Genomic DNA, 24,640 nt, shown 5'->3' on the forward strand with positions numbered 1-24,640 from the left:
CATCCCAGAAAAGGGTCCCTTCCCTTGGTCATCATATGAAGAAAAAATAATAATATTGTACTTGAAGGGTCCTAGCTTGTAGCATTCATTTGGAGGAAAAGAGGAGAGAATTAATTGTGAGGAATAAATAAACCAGGCTTTTAGGAGATTCTAGGTAATCACAAATTTAAATTTAGCCATCAGATGTGAAGCATTGCCACTTCTGAAAATTTCTCACCTCAGTTGATGATAAAGTTAGAGTGAGGCTGTGGGTGTGCGGGAAGCACACATTTCAGTCTTGCGCAAAGCTGCTTCTTCATACTCCACAGATCACATTGCCAGTAAGGGGATAGGAAAGCAGAACAAAGGAAGAAGCTCACAACACAGATTTGAAGTGGGTTCCTGTCTTGCAGTAAAAGATATTGTGAGGAAGCTCAGGATGAATCAGTTGATTTCTCACCTTTATAAATCTTGTTTTTATGTCTTTTATTTAGTGACTTTTTTGCTTAAGTGCATTAGAAATGAATTTACAGAAAATGTGATTCAGTTTAATTATTGTTTGTATTTAGAATTGATTTTTAAAAATATATATATTGTAAAGGAGAAAAAAATAACTTAAGTAAAAAGTCCTTAGTGAGGTCTTTAAATAATTAGTGAAGTTTTCAAGGGTTAGATTTTTGATGCTGGGGGAAGAAAAAGTTTACAAGTTTATGATTTCCTTTTTCTCTTCAGACTGATGCTGAAAAGCATTCCCAAGTGGAGCGGAATTCCTTGTGGTCTGGTGACGAAATCAAGAAATCCGATGGTGGCTCAGACAGTGGTGTGAAGATGGAGCCTGGGTCTAAATGGAGAAGGAATCCCTCTGATGTGTCTGATGAATCTGATAAAAGCAATTCTGGGAGGAAGAACACAGTCATTTCGCAGACGGGCTCCTGGAGACGGGGCATGTCAGCTCAGGTTGGCATTACCACACCAAGGACAAAAACGGCAGCCACCTCAGGAACTTTGAAGACACCTGGAACAGGTGAGGAATGCACAGCCAACAGACAAGCAATGCAGGCCAAGAATTTGTGCAGTTAGAAGAAAATTTCCTCTGTCAGGATTTCAACTGCATTTTGATCTCTGCTTGTCTTTGATGGAGAACTGTGCAATAAATCTCTGCCCTTGTGTACCAGTGCCAAACTGAAGAGGTCCTGCCAACAATGATGTCGACTCAATAGTGTCTTGTAACTGGGGTGAAATTGAATGGATGATGTATGTGCTAAGCAGTAGAACTCATGTGTTTTCTTGAAAGTGTAAATAAATCTGAAGGCACCTTTGAATGCTTAGTTAAGACCAGCTTGTTCTTTTTTTAAAATAACAATCTACTTAATTAGAAAATGTGTCTAAGTTGCATATGCAACCTATCGCCTTGCAAGCATCATATCCAGCTGTGATAACTAATTGTCCCTGCACGTTTCTTAACACTGCATGCCATTGCAAATGAAATATAGCAAGAGAAACTGAGTGTGTAGGCACCTTTAGCCTGGTTTATAGGTACCCTTAATTTTAAAGTAACTTTGAGGTTCTAAACCAGGGGTCGGCAAACTTTTCCGCCAGCGGGCCGGATCACCCGCGCATGGGAGTGTGCGCACCCGTGCAAATGTGTGTCAGCCCACTGCTCTTTCCCCGCGGGCTTTCGGAGCCATGGCGAGGGAGGAGGTGGCGTCTGCGGCTTCCTATTGGCTGCAGAAGCTTCCTGCAGCCAATAGGAAGCCGTGGCTGCATCCTAGAAGTCAGTTCCCACACAGACCTAAACCAACGCACTGCGCTGGTTTAGCTCCACGCGGGGACTGACTGAGCGGGCGGCAAGGGCAAGGGGCTGGTTTAACGACCCCCACGGGCCATGTCTGGCCCGCGGGTCGTAGTTTGCTGACCCCTGTTCAAAACTAAGTGCAAAAAAGTATTTTCTAACTACCACTGTGAAACAATAGCACCACAGGCCCTCTGTGGCCTACATCACCCAGAATGCCTTGCACTTAGGATGCACCCCCTCTTCAGAGCAAGGGAGAGTGAGAGTACCAGGGCTGCTGGCATGTTAGTATGGACAGAACAACTTTAAACTAAGAGATGAGGGTGAGGAGAGGAGGGGTGTGGCTGGAGGGGACCACTGTGGTTGATGCACTGCCTTGCCTCATTCTTGCACAACCACCTCCTGTTGCCCCAATTTTTCATACCCTAGGGCAGGGCTTTTTTTCACCTGGAACTCAATGATACTCAGTTCTGGCACCTCTCAGGTGGAGGTATTCATGGTTAGTTCCGGCACCTCGTTTTCTAGAAAAATAGCACTGCCCTTGGGTAAGTGTGGGGAATCTTTGGACTACCGTTCCTATCATCCTTGTCCATTGGCTGTACTTGCTGGGGCCAATGGGAGTTGTAGTTCAGCAACACCTGAGAGCCAAAGTTTTGCCACATCTGCCCTAAGGATACCGTGCTCACTTGGTTTGAATCATTGGGCCCATGTGCTCAAATTTCACTTTTAAACAGAGCAGTTATATTATCCTGTCATTCCTGTGCATAGTGCTATTGATTTCTAGAAATTAAGCAAAATTAGAATGCTTCCACATACTCTTGTTTTTCATGCGTTTTAAGCTTTTTCATCACTTCGTTATACTAATGTGCACAGTGTTTGGTACCATCCAATATTTGAACTTACTTTCCTTTTTTCCTAGGAAAAACTGATGATGCCAAGGTATCGGAAAAGGGTAGAATTTCTCCCAAATCCGGACACATTAAACGTTCCCCATCAGATGCAGGACGGAGCAGTGGTGATGAATCAAAGAAACCTTCTGCAAATAACTCTAGAACAGCTGCTGCTAACACAAATGCATTTGGATTTAAAAAACAGAGTGGGTCAGCTGTAGGCATGACCATAATAACAGCTAGTGGGGCAACTATCACTAGTAGATCAGCTACCCTGGGCAAAATCCCCAAGTCATCTGGACTTATGGGAAGGTCTACTGGTCGGAAGACTAGTGTTGATGGCTCACAGAATCAGGACGATGGTTACTTAGCCATTAGTACTCGAAGCAATCTTCAGTACCGGAGTTTACCCAGGCCCAGCAAATCCAGCAGCAGAAGCGGAGCTGGCAATAGATCTAGCACCAGTAGCATAGATTCCAACATAAGTAGCAAGTCAGCAGGCTTGCCTGTTCCTAAAATGAGAGAGCCAGCCAAAGTTGCCCTTGGGAGCTCTCTGCCAGGTTTAGTCAACCAAACGGATAAAGAGAAAGGGATCTCATCGGACAACGAAAGTGTAATCTCTTGTAATTCTGTTAAAATGAACCCAGCATCTCAGCCGGTTTCAAGTGCATCCCAGAGTGCTCACCAGCAAGGAGTCAAGTACCCAGATGTAGCCTCCCCTACCTTGCGCAGGTATGTAGAGCTTGTTCAATTGTGCAGTGCCTGAAAGGAGTTCAGAAGCTTTGGGGGGTTATATTCTGACTTTGACATTCTTTAAACAGAAATGATGATGATGATGATGATGATGATGATGATGATGATGATGATGATAATGTATAGACAGCTTCATGGCATAAAGCCATAAAAGCAGTGTATAAAGTAAAAACAGAGTGAAACACTGAATGAAATATTCTCTGGGAACGACGTTAGCCACAATAAATCCTCTGTTACACTGCCATTCTGGATGAAATCCAAAAGATCACCTCTTCTGAAAATGAAAGTTTCCTTTCCTTTTGTAAGAAGAATACATGTTTTGCATGCCAGATTTGCTAAAACACCGTCATTGCAGACCTGTTCATAGCTAGAAACAGTCATTCTGGTGATCCTAGCCAAGATTGCATATACTTTATAGGTGAGCTTGGTGCCCATTTCCTCCCCCTTGGCCCCCCCCCCCCCAATATTAAGTGGGACAGTGGCTTGCCCAACATGAATCTAGGAGAAAGTACATGATGCACATCCTGAAAAGTATGTTAATATGAATACTTACGTATTTACACAATGGCAGAATAATTAGAGGTGTGCATGGGCAGAGGGAAATCCTGGAATGACCTTATTTGATCCAGCATTTAGTGACAGAGGTGAACATAGAGGAAAGGGGGAAGCTATCACACTTCATTCAGATCCAAGTCAGCATTAGTATGCCTCACACATTGGTGCACTGCCACCAATTTGCCTATTTTGAGTGCAGGTTATACTCTGTGGATGTCCATCTACACACAGTATAGATCAGAACGAAATAATCTCTAATGTATCCCATTAATCTGACAAATAAGGATTTCTCTCAAATGTGTTTGAGCCAAGTAAAATATGAAAGAAAAAAAAGTTTAAACTCAAAGGTTCTTAGTATGTTTCCTGACTTTCTTTCCTTTTCTTCCCTTCTTCAGACTTTTCGGTGGAAAGCCAAGTAAACAAGCTCCCATCACAACTGCAGAAAGCATGAAAAATTCAGTGGTCATCTCCAACCCACATGCAACCATGAACCAACAGGGGAACCTGGATTCTCCTGGCAGTGGCATACTGAGCAGTGGTGGTAGTAGTCCCCTTTATAGCAAGAATGCAGACATGAACCAGTCTCCATTAGCTTCTAGTCCCAGTTCAGCTCATTCGGCTCCTTCCAACAGCTTAACCTGGGGCACTAATGCCAGTAGTTCTTCTGCTGTTAGCAAGGATGGGATTGGATACCAGTCTGTTAGCAGTCTGCACACCAGTTGTGAATCCATAGATATTTCACTCAGCAGTGGAGGCGGCCTGAGCCACAACTCGTCCAGTGGCTTGATTGCAGCTTCTAAAGATGACTCGCTGACTCCCTTTGTTAGAACCAACAGTGTAAAGACAACATTGTCAGAGAGGTGAGATTCCGCCGCCCCCCCCCCCAGAAGACCTTTGTGATACATACTGTGGTTTATGTAATCGGTAGCTTAATCATGACATGTTTCACTGTGAATTATTCCCACTGAGTTCAAGTGTCATTCAGGATAACTTATTTTTGTTCAGTTTGACATTCCTATGAGGTAAATAAGGATTGATGGAGAAGTTGTTGTGCAAGCATGAATTAATCTAGGGTGTTCAACAGATGGCTGTGATCGCTGTGCCTGTCATCCTTTAAAAAATCTCTGTTAACTCTGGGCTCCCAAACATGTATGATGAAAAGTGCCTAGATTTTCAGACGGGTAATAACAAACCACCTCATATATGAACTGGATCGTCACAAGTCAGATTTCACCAGTGAGAACTACAGCCATGAATAAGAGGCTTGGCATACACCTTGACATAGTGTGGCAACCATGAAGAACATGCTTTATTTCCTGTCAAACAATACTTGAAAAGAGCAGCATGCCTTGTCGTGTCCATCCATTTGATGGGCATCCTGTTCTGCCATTTAGATCTCAGCTAGGATCACATCAGTACATTACTTTTCAGTACTGTATTAGGCCAATAAATTAGTGTAGGTTACAATTTCATAGATCAAGGCATAAAAACTCAACATAAAGCATAGTGCCCGAGACATAGGGAGAGATGTGAGTTGGGAAGGATTTAGTTCAAATCTCAGCTCAGCCACAAATTTGCTAGATAATCTTAGGCAAGCCATTATGAATCCACTTTATTCTTCCCTTTTTAACATGTGGACAGTAATACTGGCCTATTGGTAATTACTGAGATAATGAATGTTAAGTACTTTGAAATACTAGGGGCCAAACTACATATGACATTTAATGTGCCATTAAAATAAATGCAGATTGCATTATCTGGTTTAATTAACAATTAATTAACTGGACCAGGACAGACCAGAATATGGAATTTAAGCCTCTGCTGCAGTCCTGAGAAAAATCTTTCCTGTGTTGCTGGTATTTGATGTGGAGGGAACTATTCCATTAATGCCCATGAAGCTTTTCCCCAAAGCAAATACCAACTTCAGAAGAGAGATTTTCTTTAGGATTGCAGAAGATGAAAGACTTAAATTCCCTCTTCATATCTATTCTGTTCCCATTAATTATCAATATGGTGTAATTTGTATTTTTAGAAACCTGGACATTAGCTGCAAAGATGCATTTAATGATGTTCTTAACCTCACGTGTAGTTTGGCCCTAAGATTTAGTATCTGTTGTTCCTTTCTGGACATAGCCATCACAGTTATGATGACTAAGTAATCCAGTTTAATTTTGTCACCCTATATTTATTTTGATTGCAAAAGTGAGCTATTTTCATTGATCTTACTTACTACCACAATTTTGATCTGATGAGTAAGGGCAAGTTAGAAGGTAGGCACCAGGAGCTAAACAAAGACAAATTGGATATGTCACTTTTTCTTGTATAATTGATGATAGTATGAGCTTTTTGTGCTGTACTACTGCTACTGCTGCTGTAGCTATATTACTACATTTACCTTTTCTTGCAAAAGAGATGTGCTGAGCCTTCTACAGAACATAGGAATGATACGATTCCTACCCACCTTGGGCTATGGCAGCTGGGGAGGTTTGTTGTCCTAAATAAAAGCATTTTCACCAGAATGCTCTCACTTGTTCTCTGCCCTCCATATCCACCCCAGAAATAGGCAGACCCATGTATTTAGATCTTTCCCAGATCTATTTCAATGGTTGGTTCACCACTCAAAGCAAAAGTTGGGTTCTAGTATCTGCAGTTCCTCAGATTGTTTTGGCTTGGGAATGGCACCTATCAACTTCGTTTTATGGTCATGGATCTGCAACGGCATGCCAACTTACCCATTTGTTCAAGATCCTTGTCAGTTTGCATTCCTATGGAAAATGGTTCTCATGCAACCATTGTATGGATAAGAAACCACAAAACAAAGAAGTTGGAACTGACGTTAAATGTTTCTCCAGTGAAAACCACAGGAGTTGAAAGAAATTTTGAGGCTGTCTAACCCCGTTGTAGACCATTTTCCCACTTAGAACATTCTAATTTGCTGTGGAATCGTAACATACAAAAACTCTTTCCCTTTCTTCCTTTTGTGCTAATATTCCTCTCTCTTTTTGTTGTTTTTGTTTTTGTCTTGTTGGACTTTATTCTTCTAGCCCTCTCTCTTCCCCTGCTGCTAGTCCCAAATTCTGCAGAAATACTTTACCCAGGAGGCAGGACAGGTAATGCTGTCTCAGGGCAGTAGAATGCACAAACAGCCGAGAAGGTTCATTTTCACACTTGAGAAGCCAAAAGTGTATTGTGCAAGACTGTGCTCAGTGAAGAGTGTGTGTGTTTCACTGGGATGTGTAAACCGTCACTCAAAAGACATGCCAGTGAGAGACCATTTTACAGCACTGTGTCCCAGTTTACTCTGGGGAGAGGCAGTTTTACAAGAACAAAATGAACAATCTCTTTAAAGTTCCATAATTTTATTTGCCAGCGTAAACTCTCACTAGCATTTCGGCATTCTGGTGGCATGCTGCTTTCCCTCACGTTTCAGGCCGTATCACCTTTTTGTCTTGATCCCTCTATCCCCCACCCTCCCACCGTGGCTGAAATATATTTCCTGTTACAAGTTGCTCACCCATTTTAGCTTGTGGGGTGGGAGAGGGAGGGTCGTAGGGGTATGTGTGTGTCCTTGTAAAAATGAATGCAAGGAAGCAAGGTATGTCAGAAGTGCTGTTGCTGTCACCTGTGCTTTGTTCATCTGACACCAGTAACTGATAGAGAATTAATTCTAACGCTTCTATGTCTCCTGCACGGGTACCATTTCAGATTTCAGTAGGTGGGGAAACCTTTTCAGCTAGATTGAAAGTCTTGAGATTGGAGAATCCAAGATTGTTATTATTAGTTTGTTTAAAGCAGTATATTTTAAGAGCATTTGTTGCAACTGCTTTTTAAATGTCTCATACAGTGGCATTATCAACACACACCTGTCACACCTTATTTAAAGCAAATGTATTTGTTGCTATTGGTGGCCCTTGTGAGAATTTATAACAGTAGCCGCTCCTACTGTGTATAGGATGCCAGGAACAATCACATGTGATCTGCACCACAGTAGTACCCTGGTCTCCTGAAAGTGGAAACTCGGATCCCTGTTGGTTGGTCATTTGCCTAGTCGCCATTTTCAGTGGTGTGCATTTGTTAGAGATAGAAAAAAAGATTGTGGCCATCTGTGTCCTAAATGCATTCATCTTAGGCATGTACACTTCATATTAAAAGCTAGCTTCTTCCAGCCACATCCAGAAACAGGAAGGTCACTGTGTGATCCCTATCTTCAAATGACCATAAAAAGTCATATAAAAGTAAAATGGTGCTTACACGGAGTTAAGTGGTTTGAGGGTCCAAAGTCTTCATCTTGCATGGTCCCTTGTGCATGTTCTGTATATAACACAACCCACACATGGTAAGAAGGTTTTTTGCATGTCAGCTTGGCAGGGGCTCTCATTATCTTTTCCAGTACCATGGTGCAGCTGTTTAATAGTAAATTCTCCTCTCTTTCAAGCTGATCTTTAATCCTCCTCTTTTCGTTCTTTTCTTCTGAAGTTCTTTTCTTTTAACTTTTCTACAGCGACCCTCATCTTGATAGGAACACTTTGCCTAAGAAAGGACTCAGGTATTGGTGTTTCCACATAGCATAAGCAGTTTTCCATGTGGTTTTTGGAGCTTTGCTTTGTGTGTCTCTTGTGGCCGTCAGTAGTGCTGGTGGTGGTGGTGGTCTCAGCTTTTGCAGTGCCTGGCTGCAATCTCTTCCTCCTTTCTCCCTCAGCCTCTTTGAAGCAGGTCATTGCCCCCTTTCCTTTACCCTACATGCTTCTTTCCATCTGATAACGTCTCAGCTTGAGCAGGGACTTCAACAGTAGCTGGCTGGTTCTTCGAAAAGTGCATCTCACAAACCATCACTGAGCTTGATTTGCAAGCAATAATTTGCAGCTTTTACAACCAAAGTAGTAACTAGTTGATGATATTCTCACAGTGTAACTTCTGAAATGCGGATCAAGAGGAATTTAGAGGTCATTAAAAATGCACATTTTACAATACAACAGTTGGAGCTGTACTAGTACTTTAAATACAAAAAAGTATCAAACCAATCAGGTGCTCCATAAATGTCTGCTTCCAAAACATATAATACATGTGATTTGACATTAAGAGAAATTACACAGAAGAATATGTTTCTTTTGTAAAGAAAGTTGACTTTAAACATGTTTACTAGGTTTACTAGGTTCATTAACTTGAATACAACAAAATGAAAGTGCTGAATTCACTCAGTGGAAAGTATCTGGCAAAACAGTTCAATTTCAGACTGTATTATAAATACTTTTTTAGATAACAGAAATGATGGCTTTACATTAGAGCTGCAATTTATTCTGCACTACAAAGACATTGTTCTCTGCAGCAGCTTTGATTGTCACACTGAGCTAGGTGCTAAAAGCATTTTGCTAATTTGTGGGGTGAGGGTGGGGAGAGATTGGTCGGTCTGAATTGTTTTCTGTGCCTGTCAAATGTCTCCAGCTAAATAATGAATGACATCTTTTAAGTTTAAAGTATTTGAATGTCAAAGAGGTAGGTATTTATATGTTTGTTCTTTAGCATATTGTGCTAAATTTTGTGTGCCTGTTTATGGCTCCAATCCCTGAAAGATCTATACACATGAATGACTTTTATCGTCAGTATCTGAAACCAATACTCAAAATTCAAGGCTGATGGCAGGAAGACAGTGGTGTTGCCAGTACCCTTTTAAAAGTTGTGCATTGTCATTTACTTCAAAGACTAAAAAATAACTGAGGATGTGATGATGATCACTGTGATCCAGAACCTGCCATGCACAAAATTTATATTTGCATATAAATAGGCTTTACCTGGGTTCCTCCTCCCCATTTTTTTGTTTTTTGTTGCTTTTTGGTTTGTAAGGACCAGTAATCCCAGTCTTGCAAATACCAGTAGACCTCTGTTGTGTGTTTTAAAATTTATTAGCTCTATATCCTTTTCTCCCTGAATGGGGAGGATGTTACCCCACCACCCTCACTCAAGTCCCACATTGCCTATACAACTATCATGTGAGGTTAGCTAGGCTGAGCAATAATGACAGTGGCTTACCACTGACTCTCATGATTAAGTGGGAATTTTAATCTAGTCTCTCTGTTCCTGGTCCTATACTAGGGTTGGCATATTTCAAAAAGTGAAAATCCGGACACAAAAAAAGTTGTTGAGCTTGCTTTCTTTTTTTGCAAAATCTTAAAATCTAGACTTCCGACGTGGGTTGCCATACATCTGGACATTACAGTGATTTCTGCCTAGACACTGCTTCCAACTGCCGTATTCTAGCTATGTCTGAGAAATTCTGGATGTATGGCAACCCTATCCTATACTCTAACCAGCAGCCCGAAAAGCAGGGAAGAGCTAACATCTTTGCCCAGTTGTCTGGAGACAGTTTGTACTTTTATGTGCACCTTATGTAAGTGCCTAGGGATACATCTACACCCCTGATAGGGTTTATGATTAGGTGAAGGTGTCCTTCTGACCAACTCTGCCAGGTTTTGTAGTCAAGGAGGCTTCGCCGCCACAGGAAATGCTGGCTGTTTGGGAGCTGCTGCCAGAAATCTTTCCATCAGCAGAAGCCAACACAAGGCCTTTCAACGAGGTCTTTCAAAGTGAAGCAGAGCAGGGCAGGCTAAAGATCTGCTGGGACCTGAGCCAGCCCATTGGGAGGGAACTGGGCTCCTCTGAGTGGTTTCCTCTGCCACACCAGTCTGAAGCTTTGGATGCAGTTGTGATTTCTACACTCCAATTATCCCTGTGGCTGGGCGGCCCCAGGAAGCGATTGCTTTGTTAATCTCTAGCCATGTGAAAGCTTCCTCTCAATTCACACTATTTCTTTTCATGGATGCTTATATGCATCTCCTTTTGCTTCACTATGTCCTCTTTCTACAGATCCTTCAACCACCTTTCCAACAACATGTTTGTCCTGTGCTGGAAAGTAGCATTTCACATGAGATTGGATACTCAGCCAACATTTGTAAAATGAAATTAAAACATTTTGTCTCGTGAAAAGTGAAATTCTGATCATTTACATGGCTTGAATATAAGAAAAGCCATTTTTAAGACTCCCAAAGTCTCCCCCACCCACCCCATTTAACTTCCTTCTGGCACAATCCAACGTAGAAAAGAAAAGAAAAGGCCTCTGGTAGGCAGGAGACTTCTTTCAGGCTCTCTGCCTGTTTCTCTGTCCACGTGCTTATGGATTTTCGGTAAACGAAACATTTTTTGAGCAAATGCTAAAGCTTATTTTGTCTGCACAGGTATACTCCTTCATCACAACTTCGCAGTCAAGAAGAAGCAAAAGAATGGCTGCGTTCCCACTCTGCAGGAGGACTTCAGGATACAGTTGTCAGTTCTCCATTTTCCTCTGGTTCCAGCATCACATCCCCTTCTGGAACTAGATTTAACTTCTCCCAACTGGGTGAGTGAACTATTTGCTTTTCATAACTGGAACATGTTTAGCATGCTTACCTTTGCAAAGTAGCAGATAGTGCATTGATTTTTTTCCTCGCCACAAACTAAAGTGGGATCTCTGCCTGCACAACTGTATGGTGATAGTACTCAGAATCAAATATTTTCTAAAAATAATTTTATTTAAATTCAGTTGTTCCCCTCCTCCACATCGTTGTGATGTTTTATATATCATTTCATCGCCCAGAATGGAATGCTTAGCAACTCTCTAGGCCTTTCAATATGGCAAGCTACATTATGAGGTATACCGTAATCAGAGGAAAAAGGTCAAGCTAGGAAGTCCGTAGGCAAGTACAGAGAGTTAGGCATGGGAGAAGCCAAACACAAAGATTTTAAAACCCAGGACAGATGTATCTGCAAAGGAGGCCTTAGGAAGGCCAGCAATAACTGGCCTAGCAATCTGAGAGAGGAGAGTGCCAGAGGGAAAATAGGCAGTTTTGTCATGTCCTTAAGGGTATATTAGCATGGGATGTTTCCCGGGGTGGGGAACAAGAGCCAGAGTTCCTTCTGGATAGCCATCTGAGGGCCACACAATGGTGGTCAGTAAGGCAAGTGGCAAAAGTAGGCACTGTAGCACTATCATCTCAAACAAACAGACTATAATTTAACCAAACATGGTGGAAAGGGCCTGAATAGCAATGGCCATTCCAGCTTCAGAGCTTGGGAAGGGAAGTAGCTGCCATCTCTTGTGGGTGATATTCAGTTCACGCCCTTCTCTTCTGCGAGCAGAGGATTCTGCTACACAACAGTCCTAATCACACTTAATTGCAATTTATCCATGGTCCATGACCAAGGAGATCTTCACACTGATGGTACTCCATATATGGCATTAATTGCTCTTGCCTGATGACATCTAATGCTAGCAAAAGATACTACTGCCCTGTTTGTGTAGTCATGTTGCCACAGTGTTATTTGGTCCAGGGACCAAATAACTGAGATGCTAAGAAAATTTGCTGCCAAGGTTGCCAAGTAAATCACTAAAATAAGAGTGAAGTACAAAACCAGTTGTCAGGAAATTCCAGGAGAAGAAAAGTAGGAAGGGTAGTTAAATTAGGCATTTTTTTCCTGTGGATGTGTATGGCATTGCTGCTGATATAAAAAATAGAGGTTATTTAATGCATACATGGGACGCGGGTGGCGCTGTGGGTAAAACCTCAGCGCCTAGGACTTGCCGATCGCATGGTCAGCGGTTCGAATCCCCGCGGTGGGGTGCGCTCCCGTCATTCCGTCCCAGCGCCTACCAACCTAGCAGTTCGAAAGCACCCTTAAGTGCAAGTAGATAAATAGGTACTGCTTTATAGTGGGAAGGTAAACGGCGTTCCGTGTGCTGTGCTGGCTCGCCAGATGCAGCTTGTCACGCTGACCACGTGACCCGGAAGTGTCTGCGGACAGCGCTGGCTCCCGGCCTATAGAGTGAGATGAGCGCACAACCCTAGAGTCTGTCAAGACTGGCCCGTACGGGCAGGGGTACCATTACCTTTACCTTTAATGCATATATAGATACTTAATATTCAACAGTTTATTAAGATTTTTTATGATCTGCCACAATAAGTAACAATAGAAGTGAAGCATTATAAAAAGGAGCATTATAGCTTATCTTAGAACAAAACCTGAAGGTTTCTTTCAAAATAAGTAATCTTGAATGGCCCTCTATGCAGTGGCTGCAAAAAAAGAAGATGGTAAAAATCGCTATAAGTTGTTTTGGAGATTTGGAGGTATAATCTGAAATCAAGCTAGATTTGAGGTTGTTGGTGTCTATGATATCTTCCCTGTCTTTCATCATGGAAGTTGGCTTATTTTGGTGATGTATGTTCTGTATTATTGTATTAGCACTATTTCTATAAGTTTGTCATGACATTTGGTTAGAACAGTAAACTTATGAACTTGAATATTAAAAAAGTGTTATTTGACAAACCAGTAAGGAACCTCCCCTATCAGTGTGTGGCTTAACAGCCATATCATTCGCATTCAGGTTTCTCAAACCCCATACTCTTCCTGTCCTTTAAAGCTCACTTGGACTATAGCCTGACCTCCAGCTATATTAACACAGTCTTCATCCTGGGAACACAGTCCTGTAAATGCCTTACCTCAAGAAGGAAAACTCCATACATATATACCCGTCTTAATTCCAGATACTAATTATGAAATATTGTATGTTTCCATTTTTGATATCTCCCTAAAAACAAACCCTGGAGTACTTTGCTCTTGTTTGACTGTTTAAATACATTCACCAGTTTACAAGAATGACTATAAAGTATATGAAAAAGCTAAGTGTACACCCGTGGGGCGTTGCTTTGTGACTTGCAGAAACCTGTTGCCTATCCTTGTAATTTAATGATTTCTGCATTGATGTAGTTCCATCTTTAAGGAGCTTTTTAAAAAAGTGTATTTCAAGGAATCCTGTTAACAAAGTGTCAAAGTTCTTGATTAAGATTATATATTTACCATATAATTTATTTCTTTGTTAAATTTGTACCTCACCTTTCCATCAACCAGTGCCTAACATAGCTACCAACAGTAATGGCATACAATAAAATGCCAAGACACTGCAATAAAATCTGATTAAAACACATGTTGTAAGAGATGCAAGCCTATATTGCCTGTTCCTGCAGCTTTTACTGCTTGCTTAGAACTTGTGCTTTCTTGAAAGGATAGAAGAAATAAGCCAGACCACACCTGCAGTGAACAACTTGGGATTCATGCCTTTTGCAGGGATTGCTTTTTGTTTCTCTCGTCCCATCAGATTTGCTAGTATGATGGGAAAACTTGAGTCCATTTTATTCTAAGCTAATGCTAACTCTATATGAAATGGGAAGTGGAGCTTTAATTCTTGGAACTAGAATGAATTACAAGCAGCACTCATTCTCTGTACAAATCATCATTTTCGTTACTTTGGGTGATGGATTTTGTCTGATAGAAAATTATTCCACTGATGATTACAGAATTGATGCATATGAGGAGACATTTGTTTGATGTAGCTTACCAATGAAGACCAGTGTAGGTATAATGCCATCCAGTCTTCTAACTGTACTTGAGTGCCCCATGGACCTGCACTCTTTTCTCTGCCCTGCTCTTGCATGTAAAATTCCCTTCTTTAAGGTTTTTGGAGCTAACCATAATTAGTATTATGCTTTCACCAGTATTTTCACTGATCTGGATTAGCTCCAAGCTACAGTGTGCAGCTGTAGGTAGAATAGGGTTTCAGTGGATGGTAGGAAACAGACATGGTGTTAGGAAGTCAAAGAGATGGCAACTATTAATCAGTCAGAATGTGTAGGGACAGCAGTACCATGGACAGCTCCAAACAAGACACCTTGCTCAAACAAGACCCACATATGTCATTAGTAAGGTAAAAGGTAAAGGACCCCTGGATGGTTAAGTTCAGTCAAAGGCAACTATGGGGGTGAGGCACTCATCTCGTTTCAGGCCGAGGGAGCTGGCATTTGATCACAGACAGCTTTCTGGGTCATGCGGCTAGCATGACTAAACCGCTTCTGGCACAACGGAACACTGTGATGGAAACCAGATTGCATAGAAATGGTGTTTACCTTCCCGCCACAGTGGTACTTATTTATCTACTCGCACTGGTATGCTTTCAAACTGCTAGGTTGGCAGGAACTGGGACAGAGCAATGGGAGCTAACCCCGTTGCACAGATTCGAACTGCCGACCTTCTGATTGGCAGACCCAAGAGGCTCAGTGGTTTAGACCACAGCGCCACCCACTCCCGTATGCCATTAGTATCTAAAAATGTTTAAAGCGGCGTCCTTGCACTCTTTTGCTGCTCAGTTATATATGCCCAGGTGCATTACCTTCTTTGCCAGGTGGCAGACTGAAGATAGAAAGGCCCTTAGTGATGACAGTAGTCGTTCTTTTAAATGTGTTCTGACTCAGGAGTGTTTTGACTCAGAAGGACCCATCTCAGGTGAGGTCTGGAGTTGTGTTGGGGCCTGTACCTAGGCATCTGCAATCCTTGTCTCTGCACCCCAGAGTTCTTGGAGACCTTTGCTTGCTTTCCCTCTGCCTTGATCACTGCTCAAAGCTAGTGCTATAGCAACATTTTAACAAATCATAATTAGACTTGATGCTGATGCAGGAGTAACCCAAACCAAGCTAACTCCAAAATTCAAGGGGACATGGGAGTGAGGGGAGGAGGAAACATGAAAGGCTGTGTGGAATATGAATGTCTGTGATTAGAAGATTGCTCAATGAGCTCAATGTCATGTGTTGAAATCAACTGTGTACCATTGTTGGCTTTGTATAGCTTTTCAGTTAATTAGATGTAGACAGAGACTGATACCTTTTTGTAGTGATAGAGTTGCTGCTTTTGGTAGTTGCATGTGCATAGATTTTTGAACTTTCTGTGTCTGCCTTGCTTTCTAGCAAGCCCCACCACAGCAGCGCAGATGAGCTTGTCAAACCCAACCATGCTACGGACGCACAGTCTTTCTAATGCGGATGGCCCTTATGATCCTTACAGTGACACCCGGTTCCGGAACAGCTCAATGTCACTGGATGAAAAGAGCAGGACAATGAGCCGTTCGGGGTCATTCCGGGATGGCTTTGAAGAGGGTAAGTGAGCTGAAAATCTTTTTCAAAAGTTGGATCAAGTTTCCGATTGAAATTTGCTGGGGGATAAACTGAATCAAACATTATTAAAGTTTCTCAAGTGTTTAACCATAATGTTGATTAACATTGACTTGTTTATATTTAAGTAAAATTGCAAATATAAAATCTAGGGTTTTTTTTAAAAAAATTGTTAATTGAGGTAAACAGAGGTGATGGGAATCTTTTACTTGAGTCCTAATGTGATACTAATTTGCCTAAGACCACTAAAACATTTAACCATTGCTTTCAGATGTCAACACATTCTGTCAAATACCTCGTAAAATCCTAATGGTTCTTACTAAATAATATCCTTGCATAAATATTTGTGTCCTTGCATTTTAAGATGCACAACATTTCATAATCAACTGCTTATTGTTTCCCTCTGTATATAAATGTGAATGGTGCCATTTTCTGTACCTTTTAAGAGCCTCTAAAATTCATTTCCTTTACCTTTCAGTTCAAGATGTTCCAAGTAGCAATTTCCCAACTTGAACAGTGTAGATCTTTGTCTTCCATAGTTCAGGCTTCTTTCTCATACTGTCTGTCAGATGTGGATTGTGAGTGCCTGTCGTTGTGGATAATGATTTCATCTGGGAAAGTTCAGTTATGGCACATGCAACATCATATTTTCAGGATTTTCCTTTGAAGTTGCAATGTTGCCTAGAAACCAGCTATTTTTCAAAAGCTGAAGTGCTGGTTTGGATTCATAACCTGTTCACCTAGTTTAAGCATTGTCTTGCTGAGAGAGATCAATCAGTTGGCTATTTCATGCTGCAGTTCTAGGCCCTAATAGGTGGCAGTCGGGTGAAGGTGAACCGTTCAAGGAACTGCTGGTTTCTGGCTCTCAAAGAGCTCTCTAATCATCTTTGCTGCATCAGCCTGGAATTGGTGCAGTGAAAAAATTAAAAATAGTGCCTCCTCCTCCTTACTTGGTCAGCATTAGTCTCAGGGCTTCGAATATGGTGGTGGCTCTACCGCTCCATTTCACACTGCCAAATTTCCCAGCCAAAGTTAGAATTTGCTGTGTCCTTGTATGTATTGCAATACATGTTATAAAATTATTATGAATGCCATGGAAGAAAGCAAAACAAATAGTTGTTTTAAGGGCATGAGTTAAGACAAAAAAATTCCTTTGCTTCTTGACTTTCATGTCAAAGTATTAAATCATTAATAGGCCAATATGATATTCTGATTTGCCCTTTTCCACAAATTATGTGGACAATGCAACAGTGGCAATGAATGTATTTTTAGTTTAATTCATAATAGCATTTAAAACTATTTTCATTCCTTTGGCTATGGCACGCTATGAGAATTATAACCTGTAATAAAGGAGAAATTGGGAGCATACAGAATGAAATATGCAAAATGCTTGGCATGCCAAGATTAATATAAGTCCAAAAGTAGAGTAATTTAATATACAGTTCTGAAGCAAGAGAAAATCACAATCAGTATTCAGATTTTCATATATATTTATACACACACACACACACACACACACACACACACTTAGGTCTACTAAGAAGCTACCAAAATATTAGTTGTATTTGATTAATTTAAAATTAAATTACTTAAGACAGAATCATTTTCTTACTTGGGGATTATGAGCACACCATAGAATTTATTTTCCTGGAAAGGTCCCCTTACAAATAGTTGGAAATGTCTAACACAATCTTATTTCAAATTTACAAGAAAATATTCCAAAGAAGCCAGACATAGCAGAATGGAGCTGCTACTGAAAGTAAGAACTTAATGATATATGGTTATTGGGCTTGTGAAATGTAATATTACTGTAGCCCGAATCAGGTACTCTCTACAGTGGTACCTCGGGTTACAGACGCTTGGGGTTACAGATGCTTCGGGTTACAAACTCTGCTAACCAGGAAGTGGTTGCTCCAGGTTAAGAACTTTGGCCCAGGACAAGAACGGAAATCGCGTGCCAGTGGTGCAGCGGCAGTGGGAGGCCCCATTAATGAAAGCACGCCTCAGGTTAAGAACTGTTTCAGGTTAAGAACAGACCTCTGGAACAAATTCAGTTCTTAACCCGAGGTACCACTATATTGAGAAGGCACAGGCTAGCTGTGCCCCTTTGACACTGAGACATATGCCAGCCACACATCCAGATGACGCGTGGTCAGCATCATTCTGAAGGACAGCAGAGGTATGGATGCACACAGGTGAGGCTCCTTCAGCAAGGACGGCAATTGGGATTTCGATTCCCATCCATGTAGAATGACCATACAACCAAGCCCACTTCAGTTTAAAGTTGATCATGTGTCTGCAGGTAGAGCTAGCCTGCATCTTTTCAATAGTCCCATGGGGACTAAGCTCCTGAACTGGGCTAAATTTGTATCATGCGCATAGAACCACTTCCAGATTTTAGTTTGTGTACTCTAAACTTGTTTTAACCCATGATGTAAATTGCATATTAAACTTCTTTCTTTGTCATTGTGGAAATCATTTTTTTAAAAATACAGATTGGTTCTTGGGGCTTTCCCCCCTTTTGTTTGTTGTTTGTTTATTGGCACTTCCAGATTTTTATTTATTTATTTTCTTTAGTGCAATAAACACGCAGTTGTTAAGTCTTGCCTCAGGGAAGCTCTTTTTGGTTTGCTATTTTACTATTTTGCTTATTAAATTTCTATACTGTCCTTCATCCAAGGATCACAGGGCAGTTCACGATATAAAAAGCACAAAAAATACATAACATAAGTAACAAACAAAAACAATACTTTATGGTTTAAAAGGCCATAAATTGCTTAATTAGCTCAAAGCCTGTGGGTGGGTGGGTGGGTGGGTGTTTTAATGTTCTACTGCAGGGATGGGGAACTTGTGGCCCTCCAGATGGTGTTGGACTGCAACTTCATCATCCTTGAACATTGGTTGTGCTCTTTGGACTGATGTGAGTTCAGCGGTCTCTGAAGTAGCACAGGCTATTAATGTGTTTTATAAGAAAAGCAACATGCTGGGACCTTGGTTTGAAACGTCTTTTCTGGTTCAGAGGCAGGAGGGAGGGAGGTTAAGGGGATCCTGTGTAAAAGAAACAGGATCTTCTGTCTTGTTGCAAGGGTGAGAAGTGGGATGGCCAATAATGAAGCAGCTTGTCTCGTTGCCTCTGTACTAGTTATTGCTGATGGCAGATTTTCAGCCACATATCTAGACATGCTTAAGGCAATTGCATTTTGCATAACACAGCTTTATTGCGTACTCATGGCATTAGAAGAAACTTACTTTTTACAGCAAAATCTGTTTCTAAGCCAGTTGAATTGTTTATTTTGCAATAGCAGATTTTTTGTATTTCCCCCACTTTTATCCCCCTTGAAAAGACTTCCCCAACTTGGTGCCCTCCAGATGTTAATAGACTACTACTGTGTCCCTAGAATCATAGAATTGTAGAGCTGGAAGGGACCCCAAGGGACATCTAGTCCAACCCCCTGCCATGCAGGAATCTCGGCTAAAGCATTATCTGGAAGGCACCAGAATGGGGAAACCCGCACTAGAGAAAATGTCAAAATATATTCATTTTTTCCTCTTTGCTGTCTTAATATGAGTCTTTACCTATATTAACACCTAAATATTCAGCCTTCTTTATTTATAAAACCTTTTAACTCCCTTTTGCTGTTTATGCTTCAGGCCAACCATATGGTGAAACTGGACTGGTCAGTTTAACCTTTACTTTGTCTGCTTCTCATCATCTTCTGTTTCATTTTTCATGCACTATCATAACTTTGTAATGTATGAAACATAAGAGGCAGGCAAATGTTTACATCCCAATAATGATTTTTTTAAATTTAAAAAAAGCTTTATTTTGAGATCATTTTTGGGTATGCTCTGTATAATGCTTCCATTTATTTCAGCTTACTTCTTGACACTTCTGCAAAGATTTTTTTGAGTAAATATGTTTATGACTGGTGATGCAATTTTTTAATAGGCTGCTGATGAAATGTTAAACCTGCTAGCAGCATCCACAGTGAAATATCTGCTGTCATTTACTGTGTTGTACACAAGGAATCAGTTGAGCAATTTGCTTATTTTATGTTTCCTTTAGTGCATGGATCCTCTCTCTCTTTGGTTTCAAGCACATCATCTATTTACTCAACGGTGAGTGTCATAAAACGGAAATGACTATCTTAATGCTCAGAATTGGGCACACAAAATGTTAAACATACTTAAATTGCACCAAAAGAATTTCTGTGCTTAGCAGTGCCCTTACATCCTCTTGCTTTCTATGATACTTAAGCATGTGAAATCATCTAATTTCCTTCCTTTGTTTTTGGACAATATTATTTGGTATCAAATAAATAATCCATATGACTTTAACACAAGCATTTTTAATTCTTTTTTCCAGCCTGAAGAGAAATGTCAGTCAGAGGTAAGGAAGAGTTCCTTTTCTTTCATATTAGTAACCTTTCCACCTTCAGTGGCAGGCACACTTAAAAAATAACATGTCTGGCATTCATGGTGGCAATAGTCTCAGCTTTTGTAAAATCAATGACCCTAAGACAGTGTCTTGCTGTATCCTGCCCTTTTCCATATGTTTTCCCCACATGAGTAAATCTCTTCTTGCCAACTCTGTCAGGCTCCCTCCTATATGCAGAACTGTGCATGTAAGAGGGCTGTATGTACCCAGTGTCATAAATGGTACACAGACTGGCTCATACAAAAAAAAAGGTTCTTGCATATTTGTATTTCTTGGCCTTGAGAGTTACATTAAGTTCATAGGCTAAGAAAAGGCTACTGTACTTATTGATGTCCGCAGTTCATCACTGGTCTTAGATGTTTTCAGACTCAGTTTGGCACCCATTATTTTGTGTCTCCTTTTCCAAGTTTCAGGCTGTTCATTTTCCAGACCAAAACTAGACTAGACACACTGGAATTAAAGGCACTGAACAGCCTGGCCAGGCTACTGTACAGTAATATTACTCCCCATCTTCAAGTGTAAACTTTTGTTTCAGTGACAAGAGCTGGGGGAAGACTAGAAAAATGATGGAGTTCAAACCATCACTTCAGTTCAAGCAATCCTTCAGTCATGGTCAAACAACATACCTTAGGAATCTCTGGCCCTGCCTCAGCAAAGAACTGGGCATGGGATCAATACTTACCAGTTCCTGCTGGAGAGAGAAAACCCACCAGTGTGTATGCTTTGCAGTATTCTTCACACTGTTAAGTGTGTGTTGTTTGAATTTCCTTGTTGGGTTTCTTTTTTAGTGCTTATCTCAGTTTTCTACAGACCTTATCATCTAATTTGCATGGTGTGGGTATAGCTGCTTCCTTTGTGTTTTAAAAAACAGTGTGGAGGCCCAAGTGTTCTTTTGCAGCAGTGGTGTGCCATTTCAGTCTGGCACCAAATTCAAGCCACACTTCTGTCAGGTGGGATTGATTATGCTCAAGAGCTCCCAGTCACACTTCCCAAATGAATCTGTTCCCTGCCAAAATCAGCACAGCTTCCATTTGGCACCAGATTTTAAAAACACCAAATGCAAGGCATGGCTGCAAAAGAACAATCAGAAGCACAGTCTTAAGCCACACAAGCCCAGTTGTTCCTTTGCAACCTCAGCTCACATTAATCGCTGTTTAAATTTGGAGCCAAATGCAAATCCAGCTGCTTTCGTGGAGGGTTGGGCACTATTTGATCCAGCCCTCTGCCAAAAAGTCATTCCCAACCTCTGCCTACTAGTTTATGAATATTGTCATTTCAAGTTTGGTCTGGATATGGATTCCTGTTTACATTTTCCTCTCTCGTCTTTTTCAAAAGCAGGTAGATACGTTTTCTCATTTTTGTGTAACTTAATTTTGAAAATTGTTTCATCAAACAAAATATTCCTTTGAAATATAATACTTAGATTCGCAAGCTAAGGAGGGAGTTGGATGCATCCCAAGAGAAAGTCTCGGCTCTGACAACACAGTTGACTGCCAATGTGAGTACAATACAGACAGACAGACAGACGACAGACAGACAGACAGACAGATAGATAGATAGACAGACAGACAGAAGCAATCTGGTGATAAACAGTGAGCTGGTTTATAAGAATTTCGGATATAGTTTGGTATCAAAAATACATTAACTTTTAAACATAATACATTTTAGACTAACTGTGGGTGGTATCCAAATAATGTGTCCCATTACTGTGAGTATTTACACTTGTGCAGCAGAGTCTCTCCCCCTCCTCTCCCTGTGTCCCCCTAAAACTGTTCTAGGGGCTCCCCAAGCCCTCTAGTAGATCTGGGGAGGGCATAGGGTGGGGTGGTTGTGTTGATCAATTAATTAATACAGTACTGATTAACACCCACTAAGATATTATCCTTGGAACGATTGTCAAATAGCAACATCTTTTGATCCTTTGGGCTGGTTTCACATCAACTATCCAAATCTAACAGAGAGATCACCTTAATCAGCACTCTGGAATGTACTAACTGTTCCCCCTTTAAATGCCTCTTTTCCTACTAATATTTGAATTGAGACTCTTCGCTGGTTCTTTGAATAGTTGGCAGATCTTTTCAAGCGGGAATTACTCGCTCCAGTATTTTTTAAGTAAACATTTTAGCTTCATAACACATGTAGTCAATTCTAAGCTTGTTTTATTTTCTCCCATTTTTTTCTCACTTGTTCAGCCAGGCTTGTTTTTATAGGGGCCAGAGGGAGCAAGAGCCACATATCCCAGTGTTATCATACTCTTCATGGTTGTTTTCACGGTGAATGTGAGAACAGTTAGTTAGGTTAAGGCAACTATGTGCTGATGATGAACAATGCTGGAATGACTGCACAAGGCTTTACTGTACCACATCGATACGGGATAAATATTTGTCATGGCTTTTCCTTAGCTTGGAGGAAGTGGTTATAAAGTTGCCATCCTAAGCTGATTCACCATGTATAAACATACCTGAGGCCAGAAGAGACTTCATAGGTCAGTTTATGACACTTTGCTATGACTGATTGGAACAGTTACCACAGCTCCAAGCCAGGAACTGCAAGCTCATGGCAGGTGACACTTAGACCCAGATGCAGAAGCATCAGTGGTTATTTTGTGGCTACTTAGTTTGATGGTTTTGTCATCTCAGGAATGTTAGGTTTGCCAGGTTTCAATTCTCTGTGCTGTTCTTTCTTGACTAGCTGGTTGTGGATTACATTCTGCATGCCGTAATGTTATCTTCTGCATTATTCTGCAAACAGTCTACAAAGGTACAGTCTTGATTGTGTAATGCAATTCAACTTACAGGCTCACCTTGTGGCAGCATTTGAACAGAGCTTAGGAAATATGACCATTAGACTACAAAGCCTTACCATGACAGCAGAACAGAAGGCAAGTCTGAAGCTCCCTTGTACATTTTTCATGAGCGTAGATTCCATAGTAGAACTTTTAAAATTGGGTTCGCAGTAAAGTGATGTCTTTGGGATTGGGCTGCAGAGTAAAGCAAAACTTCTCAGGCATCTATGTGCTGCTGACGTTCCAGTGACAACTGAGTATAAACTTTCTCTCTGGGGTTAGTGGTGGGGTGAAAATGAGGTATTAGACCATTTGCACTAGCAACTAAACGTTATCTGGTGACACTAGTTCCTATTCCCTGCACTTTCTTGAGTCCGTGTTTTAAACCTGACATTCATCCTGTCTCTCATCGTTTTCACAAAATGAGCATGTCAGTGCCTGTACATTAGAGGGGTCGCAGAGACCAATTATGCAATGACTGGAAGCAATAAATACTTATTTCAGTTGTATCCTGTTTTTCCTCCAAAGAGCCCTAAGCAGCTTCCCTCTGGTTCCCAGGTGGTCTTTCATTCTCAAGAGAGTTTACAGGACCAGACCTGCTTAGTTCCAGCAGTAGAACACCAACTGATGTCTTCAGGCCGTGTTCTGGGCTAATATTACACTCCCTTAGTATTTTGTTACTATTAATTTAGCTTTTTTGCATGTGTTTGTAATATATATGTAAACTACAAATAATGCATTTTCTATGAATTTTATCTAGTACAGTCATACCTCAGGTTACGAATGCTGACCACTGCTCAGGTACTAGATTCAAACTCACCTTAGAGTCCCCATTAAACATCCATCCAGCTTGACTGCATGGTCTCAACTTTTAGTGCTGTACAGGCTGCTTGGCCACTCTTTGGAGAAAATCCAGAGGCAACATTCATTCATTCATTCATTCATTCATTTGTTTGTTTGTTTTTGTGTGTGTTGCAGGATTCAGAACTGAATGAGTTAAGAAAAACTATTGAACTACTGAAAAAACAAAACGCTGCTGCTCAGGCTGCCATAAATGGTGTAATTAACACACCTGAGCTCGCCTGCAAAGGTAAAGGAAAGATTTCAGCCTTCCCTTTCAATAACAGTGTAACGCTCTGAGGGCATTCATCCCCTTGGTAATAGCTGATGCAAAGTTTTGCAGAGTTCTTTTTCCAGAGATAGACTATGTGTTTAATCATCAAACTGAACTTTATTTCTTGCAGTGGTAGGCCTATTGTTACTAATACTGTTTATAGACTTGTAGCTTAGGAATCCCCACGATATTACAGTAGAGTCCCTTGCTGCAACCCACATCTCCCTAGCAGTTTCTTTTCCAGTGCCACAGTCCCCATACCCAGTAGTCAGCATTGCTTTGCCTCTTCCATCTAACATAACCAACAC

General features: G+C 41.0%; 1 protein-coding gene across 10 annotated transcripts in view; it reads left to right on the forward strand.

Moving 5' to 3' along the window:
• Positions 1–24,640, forward strand: part of NAV2 (neuron navigator 2) — a 525,889-nt gene that overhangs the window by 465,341 nt on the left and 35,908 nt on the right. For 7 of the 10 annotated variants that reach the window (XM_077929540.1, XM_077929535.1, XM_077929537.1 and 4 more), the window contains 12 exons: positions 712–1,003; positions 2,691–3,393; positions 4,365–4,829; positions 7,014–7,079; positions 8,471–8,515; positions 11,199–11,359; positions 15,792–15,980; positions 20,062–20,114; positions 20,362–20,385; positions 21,857–21,931; positions 23,231–23,314; positions 24,197–24,308. In XM_077929540.1, coding sequence (XP_077785666.1) covers positions 712–1,003; positions 2,691–3,393; positions 4,365–4,829; positions 7,014–7,079; positions 8,471–8,515; positions 11,199–11,359; positions 15,792–15,980; positions 20,062–20,114; positions 20,362–20,385; positions 21,857–21,931; positions 23,231–23,314; positions 24,197–24,308 — 2,269 coding nt within the window. The remainder of the gene's footprint in view (positions 1–711; positions 1,004–2,690; positions 3,394–4,364; positions 4,830–7,013; positions 7,080–8,470; positions 8,516–11,198; positions 11,360–15,791; positions 15,981–20,061; positions 20,115–20,361; positions 20,386–21,856; positions 21,932–23,230; positions 23,315–24,196; positions 24,309–24,640) is intronic. The other 3 variants (XM_077929538.1, XM_077929539.1, XM_077929536.1) reach the window with 2 other exon arrangements.

The sequence above is a fragment of the Podarcis muralis genome, chromosome 1, assembly GCF_964188315.1.
Source record: "Podarcis muralis chromosome 1, rPodMur119.hap1.1, whole genome shotgun sequence".
In the NCBI taxonomy this organism is placed as follows: domain Eukaryota; kingdom Metazoa; phylum Chordata; class Lepidosauria; order Squamata; family Lacertidae; genus Podarcis; species Podarcis muralis.